Genomic DNA, 15,031 nt, shown 5'->3' with positions numbered 1-15,031 from the left:
CTCTCGACAGATGGATCAAAATATTGAAGATCAAAATCAAAAATCCTCCAACAATCCTCTGCTGTAGAAAAATAACGACAGACTAATTAGTTATTGACTTCATCAATTACGACTTCTCCTTCCCATGTTTCCTCATCGAGTTCTTGAACTTTTTGGATCAGAACCGTGATACGGTCTTTACCTTTGTTGATGTATTTGAATAGGTACTTCACTAATGCTCCTCTAGAGTTGCACACTTATCTGCGCATCAAATTGGACAATCAAAACTCCCCGCATCATGCGAAAAATGGCCTACTCCTTTCATAGCCAAAAAATGAAAAAGAAAAAGAAAAGAGATACGGACTTATTCCCGGTTTTTGGTCAAAATAGCAGCTCAAACCCGGATTGGAGGGGTGTCAAAAGAAGAGACTCAAGCCAGTGGGAAATACCCCTCGTGGTTTTTTTTTCTGAACTAAACTCTCCGATAATCAAAATCACACACAAACATCCTGCTAAAATTTGTTGGCAACTCGGTCTAACCTACGCCTAAGAGGGTATGAGACGTATCTCACCTGTACACAGAGAGAATCTAGACTCGAGGGAGTTTAGAATTGAAAGAGAAATGGTAAGAGTGAGGAATTATGTTAGCGTGCGCAGTGGGGTGTATCGTAACCAAAAAAACAGAAGGTGTTGGGTAACAAAACAATGGAGGTGGAAGACGAGGATCAATTACAAATTACTAATAAAGTCTCGTCTTTTCTTCCTTTCTTCTTCTTCATCTTGCCCCTTTATCATAACCTAATAGTTATAACTTTCTCCAGCAGCTGTTTCCAACTAGGGTTTCAAGTTCTCTCATCAATTTCTTCTCCAAGGTAACGCCTTTTTCCTCTTTTTTCTTCGGGGTTTTGTATCTAGGTATGTGTTCTGATTAGATTTGATTTTCTTGCTGTGTTCAATCAGGTTTCTGAATTTGTTCTTATTTTCGCTATGTTTATTGTGTTCATCTTTCTTTCAGATACTTCGATTGTTTTACTAAATGTCTTTGTGTTGAATTTAGTGATGAATCGCCAATAGCCTTGGTACTTTTAGGGGTTTGATTCTTCAATCTGGGGAGAGTTCGTTTTATGTTTGATCACTCGTTGGATTGATTCAAACGTTGATGCTAACTTGATTGATTTACCCTTTTTTGTGTGTTTCGTAGTGTGCCAAGGAACAATATTTGTGGGGTTTCTTCAGCTTAAATCTGTAGAACCAGCGGCATTCTGGTGGTTTAAGTGGTGGCGTTTGGATAATCTGTGGTGGCGTGTCCAGATTTTGGTATAATGGAAGGATTAAAAGGTTGTGCATTAGATAGTGCGGGTAATTCTATTAGAAAGAAGAGAAGTAACATGCCTAGACGTCCACGGGCTGATGAGATTACTGCCTATGACTCCACTTCTAGGTCTGCTTTGGGTGTTTCAGCTGTTGATAGAGTTGGTGGTGGTGGTGAATTTGGAGGATATAAAAGGAGTAGAAAAGACGATGGAGCATCAAGAGAGCATGAGGGTTTCAGCCGCGGACATTTCGAGAATGGTGGTGGTAGTGGGTCAGATTTTGTGAGGTGCAGCAAAGGTGCCCTTGCCCCAGCCAACTGGAAAAGCGTAAAGAGTGTTGAAGAAAGCCTTGATTTACATTTGAGAAAGAAGGAAAACTCAATGGGGAATGTAAGGAATGTTGGAAGCCCAAGTCTAGGGAACCCAGGAGTAAATTCAGATGGTTTAGGAAATGAAAACAAGCTCAGGAAAGTAAAGCTCAAAGTGGGTGGTGTTACTCATACACTACATACCAAGCCTGCATCTAATGGTTCCTCTGGTGGTGGATCTGGGTCGTCTTCCATGAAGAGTTCTCCATCAGTAGATGCTTCACGGCCTCGGAAAAAGCTGATTCTGCAGGTACTCCACCATTTACCGTCTCCTTGCTCGACTGCAGCTTTAATACACTTGTGGATATTGTAGCGTTATTGTATTACTTATCTTTTTAGTGGACGCATTTGTGCAGGAAACTTCTTCTGATGATAATTCTCCTTCGGAGGCTATTCGTAAGAGCAAGCGTGTTCCCAAGCCACGTTTATTGGATGATGCATTTGACGATGGAAATGATGATGAGGAAATCCGATATCTCGAGAGACTCAAAACTTCCAAAGCTGCTCCAGATTATGCTAGGGAGTATGGAGATGATGGTGAAGAAGGAAGCAGGAAACATAGAAAAATTTCAATGGTATCAAAGACTAAGGCGGTTGGTAGCCAATATGATGAAGATTTGGAGCCTGGCTCCTCAAAGGGCAGGGATAGTACCAAGAACTCAAGATCAAAGTTAGCAGACGAGGATGCTGATTTCGTGGGAGAGGAGGAACCAGCATCAGACGGTGAACTCGAGCATAAGAAGGAAGTGTCTCTCACTTCACGTCAGCGAGCCCTTCAGTCAGGGAAAGACATCTCTGCAGGACCTGGTGCGAGTATGATTGAGTTCCCAAATGGGTTGCCTCCTGCAGCACCAAGAAGTGAGTAGGTTCTGTTTATTTATTTTTATGACTTCAGCCATTTAGTTAAACTCTAGAAAAATTGGTTCTGTTAAATTAAATGAATTTGTTATATGTTTGCCAATGGACAGAACAAAAGGAGAAACTTTCTGAAGTAGAACAGCAATTAAAAAAGGCTGAGGCAGCTCATAAACGTAAAACCCAAGCAGAAAAGGCAGCTAGGGAGTCCGAGGTTTGCACTTCATCAGCGTTTCTTCTTCTTCTGGTTTTCTTCTAAAAATACCCTCTTATTTTGTGTATATTTGGTTAATCTCTACAGGCTGAAGCAATCAGGAAAATTCTTGGTCAGGATTCTAGCAGGAAGAAGAAGGAAGATAAATTGCAAAAGCGACGTGATGAAATAGCACAGGTACTTAGAATTTCTTATACAGAAGTAACATCTCTTTTAGACCTGGTGATCCTATGTTAATAAATCTTAAATTGTCTGGGTTTTAATGTTCTTTTTTTTTGACCAGGAGAGAACCTCAACCTCAACACTTTCATCAAACACGGTTAGATGGGTCATTGGTCCAACTGGAACAGTTGTTATATTTCCTGATGAAATTGGCTTGCCTCGTATATTTGACTCCAAACCATGCAGGTCCGAATTCTTCTCTTTCTCACTGACCCAAGTTAGATTATCTTCTTTTTCAGTATTTAGTTGCGCGGACAAGATGCTAATGTTCAGTGCTGATGATGGCTTTGCTGGTTTCTTGATCTGTATTTGCAGTTATCCTCCACCCAGGGCGAAATGTGCTGGCCCATCTTGCACCAATACGTACAGGTATCGAGATTCCAAATCAAATCTCCCTTTATGCAGCCTTCAATGCTATATGGCAATCCATGAACAAATGCAACCTGTTTCAACCTGCTGATGCTTAGCCGAAAGAAACCAAGCTTCCAACAAGAAAGCCATGGAGTGGAACCCATACCTAATGCGATATTGTATGATTTCAAAACATTTCTCTTGCACAGAAACTTGAAATATAAACAAGTGAAGAGAACAATTTTTATAATATATCTTTGTTCTTTTAATTCTCTTGCTGTTTGTTCTTTTAATTCTCTTGCCGTTTCCATCGAGTTACATGCCTCGTTTCTTTTGAGAGCAAATCATGTTTTTTTCTTCCCTTTTGGTAAATATTTTTGTTCATTGATCAAAAAAAATTTCTAACACAGAAATTAGTATGAACCCTTTGTGCACTTGCTAACCACTGAAGTACTGCACTTGTGCAGTGATCCAATGATCCACTACCAGTGCCCAAGATGTGAAAATGCAAAAGGCAAAGTCTGGGGGGTCTTTTTGAAGCAAAAGAAAGAAAACAGTCCTGTTTTTCAAATACATATGGGAGGGAAGGGGGGATGGAGACAAAAGTGAAAACCCCATTGCTTCTTTCCACTTCAACTTTTAAAGCATGTTAGCCTGCCACTTATTTGTTTATGATTTTTACCCTGTTTTCCCTCAGAAGGCTGACAAACAATATCCCATCCGTTTCATATATAATACTACTGCTGGATAAAAGAAAGATGAAAAGATATTAATCCATTTGTCCATCCCAAATTGTTGCAGTGAAGATTGGATTTTGGACCACATTCTACAGAACGAACCAGAAGAAGATTTAATGGTAGTGTTCCCAAGAAAAACTAAATAATTTCTTCATCTCGTGGTTGTGGAACCATACAATTAGTAATCACATGGTATGTATATTAATGTGGAATATGTAACAAGTAAGATCTTGTTTTCCTTATTGCAGCAGGTATTTTGACTTCTCTGACATTTGGTGTATCTCCCACCAACTTTATTTTAAAGTCTCCTTCAAAACACATTCTGTTTACCATGTCAAAATGACAAAATGCCAGACTAAAACAGAATTAGCTCTTTCTAAAATTTATGGCTTTTATGGTGATCAGAGATTACCACCAAATCTCTATAATATATAGATACAAGAAAATGTAAAACCCTGGACAGAAAAAACTTGGAGGTACACACTGTAGAATTTGGAGTGCTCAAAGGACTTTGAGCCAAAAGTGTTTAGGGTTTCAAACTAAATTGTTTAAATTTATTATTTTTTGGTCAATGATATTGTTACTGTTTCAAATTGCGCTCACCAGTAGGGCTGCACAAGAACCGGTTGGGAGGACCTGGACCGGAGTGGAACCGGAAATACCGAACCGGTACCGGATCGGAACCGGTCTAGCCGGTACAGACACCGGTACTGGAAGTTGAGAACCGGTCTAGACCGGTACAGACACCGGTTCTAGGGGGAGTACCGGTAGGAACCGGCCCATATGTACCGTTTAATTTCAGCCGTTAAGATCCTAACTAGTTTTAATCCTATCCGTCCAATATAGATAACCCTAATACTAATCGCTAACTCGTAACTCTCTCACTCTCAGTTTTCTTTCTTCTTCGTTTTTTTTCTCTCTGAAGCAGTGAAGCTATGAAGAGCAGCCTCTTCATCTCTGAGTAACTACGGCTACCCTCACCAATCAATCAGGAAATCACCAATTCACGATCATCATCAAGTGATTCAAGTCTTACTTGTTAGTAGCTATCAATCAATCAGGTAATCTTTTCGATTTCCTTTCTGTTTCAACAAAAGGAAACCCTAGGAATTGTAAACGATTTTAAGTAGCTATCGCTTGACTAATCAACTAACCCTAGTGTTTATACTCACGCAGGTTAAGTGGTGACTGCCAAGGATACCAATTTTTTCTTCGTCTATCAGATTCAATCTAAACCTTTTTGTTTCCAAGGTACTTTACAGTCTTTACTTATTCTTGTTCTTCTAATTGAGCAATCTATCTTATGAGATTAACCTTGTTGATGTAAATGATTTAGGGTTTGACATTGATTGAGAGTTTGAGATCAATTTAGGGTTTGAGAATTCAGATTGATTGAGCAATACATGTTAATATGTTATAATGAATACATAGATTGATTGTACTCTGTACTACTGTGTGATAAGTGATAACTGATTAACTGTGATTCTATGAATGGTTTTGCAATTAGTTGTATCTTTCTTGTATGAGTATGTATGACAGTATCACTATGTGTATGTCTCACTGGAGGTATTTCCTAACTTGGATTTGTTGATAATATTGAGTATGTATACTGTATGTTTGCCAAGTACAATAAGTATTGGGGTGTGTATGAGAATATGTAATGTATGGAAATGAATGGACTGAAAATATTCAATCTGCACAAATTCAACTGTAGTTATGAACTTCTTATGTATTTGCTTGCTATTTGTTTTGAACTGGTTGTAAACTTGTAATACACACAGGTTGAGGTTGTCCTATCCAATCAATGGCCTTATTGGAGGGGAAAGTGCAGATTTGTGGCCTAGGATTGCAACTTGCAAGTGCAGGCTGTGCAGCCATCCATTATTTCTTGTCGACTTGTCGTAGACAGACTTATATGGTAGTGGAAATGTTGTTTTTACTTTTTGGCAAACTGAACTTATGAACTTATTTTGGATTGTTGTTTTGAAGTTATGCAAAATGTTGAACTTAAATATGTATGCAACCTGAACTTATTTTGGATTGTTGAACATTGAATTTATGGAAATGTTATATTATATTTTGTAATATTTTTCAGGTAAAAAACCCGGTACCGGTCTTATACCGGACCGGTACAACTCCAGATACAAGTACAGGTACCGGTCCTCAAAATGAGGTACCGGTCAATACCAAGTACAGGGACCGATTCCATAAAAAAACCGGACCGTACCGGAGTATTTACAGCCCTACTCACCAGAGATTCTCTATCTCTCCTTTTATACAAGATCTTGGTTAATGGATCAATTCTATAGTCAATGAAGTCTCTTTCTTTTGTCACTGTTTCCCACTCAAAGTCTTGCTCATAATCTCTACACGTAAAACTATTTCCTTTTTCAGTTGTACCCTTTTTTCTGTTGTGTGATTGGTGTAATGGATTAATGTTCCCAGCTAAATTATTATAAACACCCCTTTGAAGTGTTATTATCAATGCCATTATTCTTCCCTGCTGCAAAGGTAAAATGGCCAATTGGGGGTACACATTGAATATGACTACAGACAGAGCTAATAAAAAGTTGTCACCTTTGGGAGTTGGTTCATCTAACTCTGTTCGGATATATTGTAATTTCTGGTTCTTTGTGTTTGATGTAATTCCAAATTTTCCCTGTTTATCTGTTAATCTAAAATAAAATTAATTAGTTAAATCCAAACCCCAAGAAAGTAGAGTAGGCTATGATAGTAGTACAAAGCTGAGCTTTCAGACTTGAAATATGAAATAAGTTTCTGACATAGAAAAAAGCTGGTCTCTTTTTACCCAAATACTGACATCGGCCACGTGACGGACTTCCTTTACTTGTATCAATGTTTTTTCTTCTAAACAAACACTATTAGTCCCTCTTCTGTTTGGATTCTACTTCTTCTTTCTTCTTCTTCAGCTGCAATTTTCTTTTTGTAGTTTTTGTAGGGGTTTTACTCCCCAAGATCCTTGTTGCAGGCTCAAGTAAGTTCTAGTTCCTTCCGATTTTTTTGTAGCATTATAGTTCTTCAGCTTCAATGGGTTTCTGTAGTGTTTAGGTTTACACTTGATGTTGTTGTCTAGTTTTGCATGCCACAATGAGTTTAGATGATCACATTGGTGATGTTTGTTTGTTTCAAGCTTTGTATATAAAGATGATGGGTTTAATTCTTCAGCTCCAATGGGTTTCTTTGAAAAGCGGTGCTGTTTGGATTTTCTTGGTTGATAATTTTCTTGCTCTAAAAAAATACAGTCATATTAGTTCATTCTGAGTTGTGGGGTATTCTTTGTTTTTAGTTTTGTGTTTATTTCAGTACTTTTTTTTTTTAACTTAGTTTGCTGTTTCAACATTTTTTTATAGCAACTGATTCAACTTAAAGGAAGTGTTTTTTTTTTTTTTTAATTGTGTTTGAAATTTTCTTATGGCTTGGGGAAGTTTAAGCTTATTTTGCTGATTCAACTATGAATGTTGGTTTTTTTTGTTTGTCTACTTCTAAATTTCTCTACCAGGTATTTTAGGGTTTAGAGTTATTGTTAAGCTTTTTCTGTTGAAATTGTTGTTTGCTTTTGCATGCCACAATGGGTTTAGTTGATCATATTTGTTATGTTTGTAAATAGGACGAATTTTTAAAGTTGGATTAGTATTTTGCAGGAATGGGTTTTATTTCAAGGAAGGTTCTTCCAGTATGTTCGAATATGTGTATTTGCTGTCCTGCTTTGAGGTCTAGATCCCGGCAACCTGTCAAGCGTTATAAGAAACTACTGGCTGAGATCTTCCCTAAATCTCTTGTAAGTATGAACTCACCTTTGCTGTGTTGCATTGGTCTGGAATACATTTTGCTAAGTAGTTTTGTTAGATTGTTATCTAATTTCTGAGAGGAATTTGTAGGATGGTCCTCCCAATGAAAGGAAAATTGTGAAATTATGTGAATATGCTTCCAAGAACCCAATTCGCATTCCGAAGGTAAATTTTTCTATTCAAGTTTATTTGTATCATTAATCTTTTGATTACATCAGACAGTAACCAATTTGAAGTGAATCTGATTCACTGTTCTTTATTGTAGATTGTCAAATACCTTGAACAAAGGATCTTCAAAGAATTGCGTAATGAGCACATTAAAGTTATTAATATTATTATGGAAGCCTATAACAAATTGTTGTGCATATGCAAGGGGCAAATGTAAGTGTTTAAGTATTACCTGTCAAACATTCCTCTTTAGTCTTGGTCATTTAAAAGCTTTGGATATCAGTGAATCGCTTTACTGTTCTGTGGGAACCAAGTGTAAATGCATTTGACGTTACCTTTGACAGTATGTTATCTGGCCTTCCCATCTCATGAATGTTGTTGCTTCTGCAGGGTTTATTTTGCTGGCAGTATATTGAATGTCGTTTCTGAACTTCTGGATGATACAAAGAAAGACACTGTTCGGGTTCTTGGATGCCACACCTTAACCACATTCATTAATAGCCAGGCGAGTTTAATTGCGACTTCCATGTTCTTGCTTACGTATTCCTGTTTGATCTTTAATGTTAGATATTAGTCTGACCCATTGCACAAACAGGTTGACAACACATATAATCATAACATTGAGAGTTTTGTTCATAAAATATGCACGTTGGCACGCGAGACTGGAGAAGAGCATGAAAAAATCTGCTTGAGGGCGTCAAGCTTGCAATGCCTTTCTGCAATGGTAACTCACGTTCCTACCTTTTTTCAACTTATTTGTGTTGTACTGCTACTTAGGTAAATTTGTTATGTACAGTACGGTAGCATTGATGTTAATAATCTATTCTGTTCACAGGTGTGGCATATGGCACAATTTTCACATGTTTTTGCTAATTTTGATGAGGTGAGTATCGGTGATAATGTTCTAATTTAATGTTCAATTACGGTTTGCAAAAACATGTTTATGCATAAAGTAATTTATGGCAATTTCTGTAGATTGTGCACGTCACATTGGATAACTACAAAGCAGATAGAAATGTTGAAGATGATGGAAGAGGAGAGTCAAATCATAACTGGGTTGATGAAGTAGTAAGATGTGAAGGAAGAGCTGGTGCAGGTGTTTCTACTAGTGTTAGCCCTAGCCACATGATCACGAGGCCCCGTCCAGAAAAGAAAGATAGTTCTCTCTTGTCAAGGTAGAAGTTAAATAAGAAAACTTGAAATCTCTATCTTTCTGCATCACTTTTGCTGTATCTAACACACTTTTTACGCTATAGGGAGGAAACTGAGACACCAGCAGTATGGACTCAAATATGTATCCAGAAAATGGTGGAATTAGCCAAGGAAAGTACAACGATGCGTCGAGTATTGGAACCAATGTTTATCTACTTCGACACTAGAAAACATTGGGAACCACAGCATGGCTTGGCGATGGTTGTTTTGTCTGACATGGCTTACTTTGTGGAAGACTCAGGCATTTCTATCAAATTTTCATGCCTTTCTGTAGTAAAATAATGCTTCTTATTATCAATGGTTCTTTTTTTAGTTTCTTCCTTTTCTTTTGGAGACTTTGAGGAAATCAACTTATAACAATGTCCATAGCTAAACATCTTTTCAAAGACCGTACTGATCCTTTTTTTTATTTTGTGTTGCATCTTCAGAAAATCAACAACTAATTTTAGCTGCTATCATTCGCCATCTAGACCACAAAAATGTGGCATATGATCCCCAAACTAAATCTAATATGATTCAGATCGCTACCGCCTTGGCTCAGCAATTAAGAGCACAAGCTATAGTCCCTGACATTGGAATAGTCAGTGATATGTGTAGGCATTTGAAGAAGAGTCTTCAGGCGTCGGTTGATTTTGGCGGACAACAAAAGCCAAACATTAGTACTTCACTTCAGAGTGCTATAGAAGATTGCTTACTAGAAATTGCTAGAGGAGTAAGTTGATTCTCTTATAAAGAGATTTTTTGTTCACTTCTTTTTTTTACGAATTGCTTTTATTAACTTTTGTCCAATTACCTAAGCTTGTTTGTCATGACCCGTCTGCCGCTATTAGATTGATGATGCTCGACCACTATTTGACTTGATGGCGATTACATTGGAGGATCTTCCACCAACGGGAGTTGTTGCAAGAGCAACCATTGGATCAATGCTGATTCTAGCTCACATTATATCTTTAGCATCAGTTCCTTCTTATTCTCAAAAGGTTTCTTCAGTCTCAAACTCTCAACAACTCCTGTCTTTTTTTTCATATTTCAAATTTGAGAATTTACTATTCTTTAGTTAATTTGAAAGGACCAAGTTGTTATCTTGACCCACTTTGTACAGATTTTCCCTGAAGCACTTCTTGTCCAACTTCTGAGAACCATGATGCATCCCGATGCTGAAGCACGTATTGGAGCACACCAAATTTTCTCGGCTATTCTAATACCATCCTCTAGATCTGAACTCTCCATGTTGCATTCGGGGTCTCAATTTGAAGCAAGGAGGTGGCAGTGCAAGACTGCATCAGCATTCGCCTCGGCTACTGCTCTGCTCTGCTCGAAAAGCTCCGCAAAGAGAAGGACGGTGAAAAAGTAGATAAGCATGAGAATGGCAGCCCTGATGATTTCAGGGGAAGTGAAACCATTGAAGAGGAATGGAAGCAGGGTTGGATTCATAAAAAGTTGCCCAACCTTTTCAAATTAAATTCTTCCATAATTGAAAAAGCAACTGGGCCGAACGTCTCTCTAGATGCAGTAAGTTGTCATTTGAGGTTTTCATGTATAACGTATTAACTAGTTATTCAGGCCATATTATGATTTTCTTTGTATGCGCTTAAGGTTTGTTTAATGGCTACTTCAGGAACCAAATACTATACAACTGAGTGAAGATCAAACAGTTCAATTGCTTTCGGCCTTTTGGATGCAAGCCAGTCTTTCAGATAATTTACCATCCAATTTTGAAGCTATAGCCCGTTCTTTCAGCTTAACACTTATTTCTTCTCGTCCTAAGGTATTGTGTCTGATTTTCCGTTCAGTGTTACCTATGTAGTTCGTCATCTAACTTGATTCCTATTTATCATTTGAACACGCTCTATATTGTGTTTGAGTTTTCGTTCACTGGGTTGAATATTTGATGTCGCAGAACTCAATTGACAACATTGTCATCCGCTTCTTCCAGCTTCCACTTTCTCTGAAGAGAATATCTCTTGATCCTAATTACGGTAAGCAGCTTGAGAATCTCATAGCGAGGAAGAACCTTTTTCTTTGATTTCAGTAAATATTAATAAGTTTATTTTGAATTTCATTGGCAGACATGTTACCCCCTTCGTGCCAAAGGTTGCTTTTTACATTAGCAACATCTATGCTAATGTTTGCAGCAAAGATATATCAAGTACCCAACCTAAATAACTTTCTTACTTCAGTGGCCTGTATCAGTGTAAGTTGCCTTTATGTTGGGTATTCTAAATTGACATATCTATTTTGTTGTCTCTTTGCTGTTTCTATCAAATTCTGATTTAATGTTTCCTACGAAATTAGCATGATCGATATCTGAGCATTGGTGATGACCTGCAACTGTGCGTAAAACCTCAAGCAGACTTGAAAGAGTTTGGATCCGCGACAGATCATGAAGCTGCATCATATGCACTATTTGAGTTAAGGGAAGCCCGGCAGGAAGCAGACAAGGTTATACTAAAGATTTTGGTGGAGAACTTATCTTGTTTGACCAAGGTATGAATATTGTCAATGTGCTAGAAATGTTATCGTTCTATTTGTTTTATCAGATGGCTGTACTTGTACTTTCAAGTGGACCAAGTCTAATGCTGATTTATTTCTGTTTGTTTAGCTTGATACGGATGACTTGGCCGCACAGTTGTCTGAAGTTTTCACTCCCGATGATGCCTTTTTGTTTGGCCCTCAGTCGATTCTTGACTTTGACCACCTTCAAATGGCATCCCTTGCTAAGGAATCACTTTCCTTTGATGAGGTATGCTATATGATCCCTGATGGTTTTCTGGACCTATTAGAAAGTATTGATAATAACAAGAGTGTTTATGAGTGTTCTACTATTGATGTAACAAACAGGAATTTCAAGCAAACTCTACCATGGACGATGATGCAGCTACTGAATCATCAGTGCATAATTACTCCAGCACTATGCCTAGAACGCCTAATAACTCGTCCTTGCCTCATATCATAAGTGCTGGGCAGTTAATCGAGTCGGTATGAACACCTATCTCCTATGCTGATCTACATTCACATATTACATGCTTTTTTTATGTTGCGCCAATTTTAATGCTGATTGCGTAAATTGTGTACAATGGCGTTCATTTGATATTAGATTTTGATGTGTGGCTTTTGATCTTTCATATATCTTTTGTGGAACCAGGCATTTGAGGTAGCTGGTCAGGTGGCTGGTTCATCCATATCAACCTCACCTCTCCCATACAGTGCAATGGCTAGACAATGTGAGGCCCTAGGTACATGTACAAGAAAGAAGCTGTCAAGCTGGTTGGCTCATGAGACAACACCAGAGTCAAATTCATTTGATAATTTGTCCCTTACTTTACATGGCGATAGTAGGTCTGCACTCGAGAAGGTGAGCTCAAGTAGATGAATGTAATTTTAGGCTCAATATTTTCTTAGTAGACGGGAGTACGGGACTCTTGAGTAGCTAACCCAATGTCTAATATGCTTAAAATCCTCTGAAAGATTGAGCTTTTAGGAAAAGAAAAGAAAACAAAAGAAATCCAATATATTCATCTAGAAACATTCTAACTAACCTCCTTCGACGTAAATTGTTTAGGAACTTGTGACAATCTCTTGTATTTTTTAGATTAGCGTAGAAGCTAAAAGCTGATGTGGCCTGTTATTTGGAAACTGAAACCTTCTCTAGAGTTTCTCTAAATCATATTTTCTTTTGCTGTTGTTTGATGCAGGTAACCAACAATATTGGGTCATGGGAAAGCATCATAGGATCATCAAGCACAGAACAACAACCATGGTCAGCTATGAAGCTGCCCCCTGCTAGTCCATTTGACAACTTCATGAAAGCAGCTAGGTTCTAGATTAGAGAAAGAGAGAGATATGTTCATCATCATTGTATTATAACAGCTTGTAAAACCCTGAGTAGTTCACTAGTTATCATTATATATTCCTACCTATGTATGTTTCCATTTAGCAGGATCAAGTACTTAACCGACATTTACCTTCTCTACTTGTATTTTCTGCAATTTATGTTCCTTGAATAACAACGCAAATCGCTTGCAGAGCGACAAAAAGAAAGATTTGAGGAATGTAAAAATCGTAGTCAACTCGTCTATTAAATATAATCTATTAAATATAATCCTTTTAGCGTACCTATTTTTTTTTTTGATTCCACTAACGGCATATAACTCGCATCCATTTTCCAAATATGTCCCACCAGGATAGGATACATTATATCCGTAGATAATCAAAAGCTAACCTATTTTACATTGCAGAATCATTGATTAATTTCGATGTAGAAAAAGCTTTGAAACCTAAACCTAAGGATTTTCAAGATTTGAGTTTATCTGTTTCTTCAATCGGGCTACTTATTTAGAGGAAGGACCCACTTGCACTTTAAATCTCACACTTTCTATGTCATTTTCGTGAATAAAAACGAAACGGTAACGAATTTGAAGCTATTTTGGAATATGATCCCCTTAGAGCAACTGCAGTGGTGCGATCAAAACCAAAGATCAAAGATCAAAAAAAAGACCAAAATTTGGGTTTAGTCCGTGGTGTGACGCAACGGTACATGATTAAAATTTCGTCAGGCGGACTTTAAAAGTCCGCCCCATTAAAATTCCATCAGGCGGACTTTAAAAGTCCGCCCCATCCTTTGTAAATTTTAACAGGCGGACTTTAAAAGTCCGCCTCATTAAAATTCCATCGGGCGGACTTTAAAAGTCCGCCCCATTCTTTGCAAATTTTAACAGGCGGACTTTAAAAGTCCGCCTCATTCCTTTTTTTTTTATTTAATTAAAATTTCATCGGGCGTAATTTAAATCTCCGCCCGTTAACAAGCGTACTTTAAATTTACGCCCAGCATCATGCGTACTTTAAATTTACGCCCGACTATATTAGAATTTGGGATTTGGTCGCGACCATATTTGGTCTGGAATTTGATCTTTGGTCCAAATTTGATCTTTACTCCGTCCCACTGTGTTAGGATCTCATCCCATAAATTTGGTTATACTCGCCCACTGTGGATGCTCTTACAAAGCTATACATACCTACCAAAAATGAGTGTATTCTGAAATGTATAACATCACTATTTACTACTTTGAAAATGAGTCGTTGAAAAGCAACAGATTTTTAACCGTCAAAATTAAAGCCGGTAGATTATAAGATTTAGTATTTCAGAATGCCTCATTTTTAGTAGGTATGTAGAGCTTTATTAGAGGATTATATCCACATAATGTTTGCTTCAACTCCGTCATCATTTGATTTTTATTCACAGAAATAACGTAAAAAGTGTGAGATTTAGAGTGTTAGGGGATCCCTAAGGGTGGAGGCAGTTTAAAGCAAGGATGTGCAACTGCCAAACTGACTCCTAAGCCTAATTTAGGCCCATTTAGAAATTTTAGGCTATCTACAAGCCTAATCTTGCTTCTTTCTTGAAACTTGTTTTGAGGCATACACATTTTTTTTTTGAGGCATACTAAATGATGATACCATCTAGGGTATACTTATAAGGGGTGTCCTAGCAATGGGTAAATTACTAAGTTACCTTTAACTATTTTAATTTACTTAAATACCTTTTCGCAAAATTAAAAACATAAATCTAAACTAATCAAAATCAAAATCAAAATCAGTTCAATTTCTCTTCTCTTATTCTCCCCCTCAAACCGTTAGAATTTTTTTTCGTCGTCGATTAATCGTTCGGTCATAAATCTTTAATCGTTGGTTAAAGTCACCACTGTAAAATCAGTAAAACAAAGTGTTGCGCTAGAGATATCAAAATGTCGCAAAATCCCTAATGGAACCTACCTTCGTTCTAAATTTTTTGTGTTTCAAAAGA

General features: G+C 37.5%; 1 protein-coding gene, 1 long non-coding RNA gene and 1 pseudogene across 3 annotated transcripts; all 3 read left to right on the top strand.

The window, feature by feature from the left end:
* Window positions 1-321: 321 nt before the first annotated feature.
* Window positions 322-4,013, top strand: LOC113333156. Of its 2 annotated transcripts, XR_003351823.1 has the most exons (8): window positions 322-851; window positions 1,181-1,910; window positions 2,017-2,518; window positions 2,629-2,729; window positions 2,817-2,906; window positions 3,013-3,137; window positions 3,267-3,481; window positions 3,770-4,013. XR_003351823.1 is itself a non-coding variant. In XM_026579663.1 (7 exons), the coding sequence occupies exons 2-7, from the start codon at window positions 1,302-1,304 to the stop codon at window positions 3,409-3,411; spliced, it is 1,572 nt and encodes a 523-aa protein (XP_026435448.1). In that variant the 5' UTR covers window positions 322-851; window positions 1,181-1,301; the 3' UTR covers window positions 3,412-3,571. The 2 variants fall into 2 exon arrangements, 1 of the variants encoding a protein (XP_026435448.1); XM_026579663.1 differs by lacking the exon at window positions 3,770-4,013 and having other exon boundaries at window positions 3,267-3,571.
* A 762-nt stretch (window positions 4,014-4,775) lies between these two features.
* LOC113333157 lies at window positions 4,776-6,110 on the top strand. Its single transcript, XR_003351824.1, has 4 exons — window positions 4,776-4,806; window positions 4,965-5,100; window positions 5,216-5,290; window positions 5,821-6,110. It is a non-coding gene; the product is annotated as an uncharacterized LOC113333157 (long non-coding RNA).
* Window positions 6,111-6,742: 632 nt separating this feature from the next.
* On the top strand, window positions 6,743-13,182 carry LOC113333178 (annotated as a pseudogene).
* The last annotated feature ends 1,849 nt before the right edge of the window (window positions 13,183-15,031 follow it).

The sequence above is a fragment of the Papaver somniferum genome, unplaced genomic scaffold, assembly GCF_003573695.1.
Source record: "Papaver somniferum cultivar HN1 unplaced genomic scaffold, ASM357369v1 unplaced-scaffold_132, whole genome shotgun sequence".
NCBI classification, from domain to species: Eukaryota; Viridiplantae; Streptophyta; class Magnoliopsida; order Ranunculales; family Papaveraceae; genus Papaver; species Papaver somniferum.
This window is presented reverse-complemented; position numbering and strand designations above follow the sequence as displayed.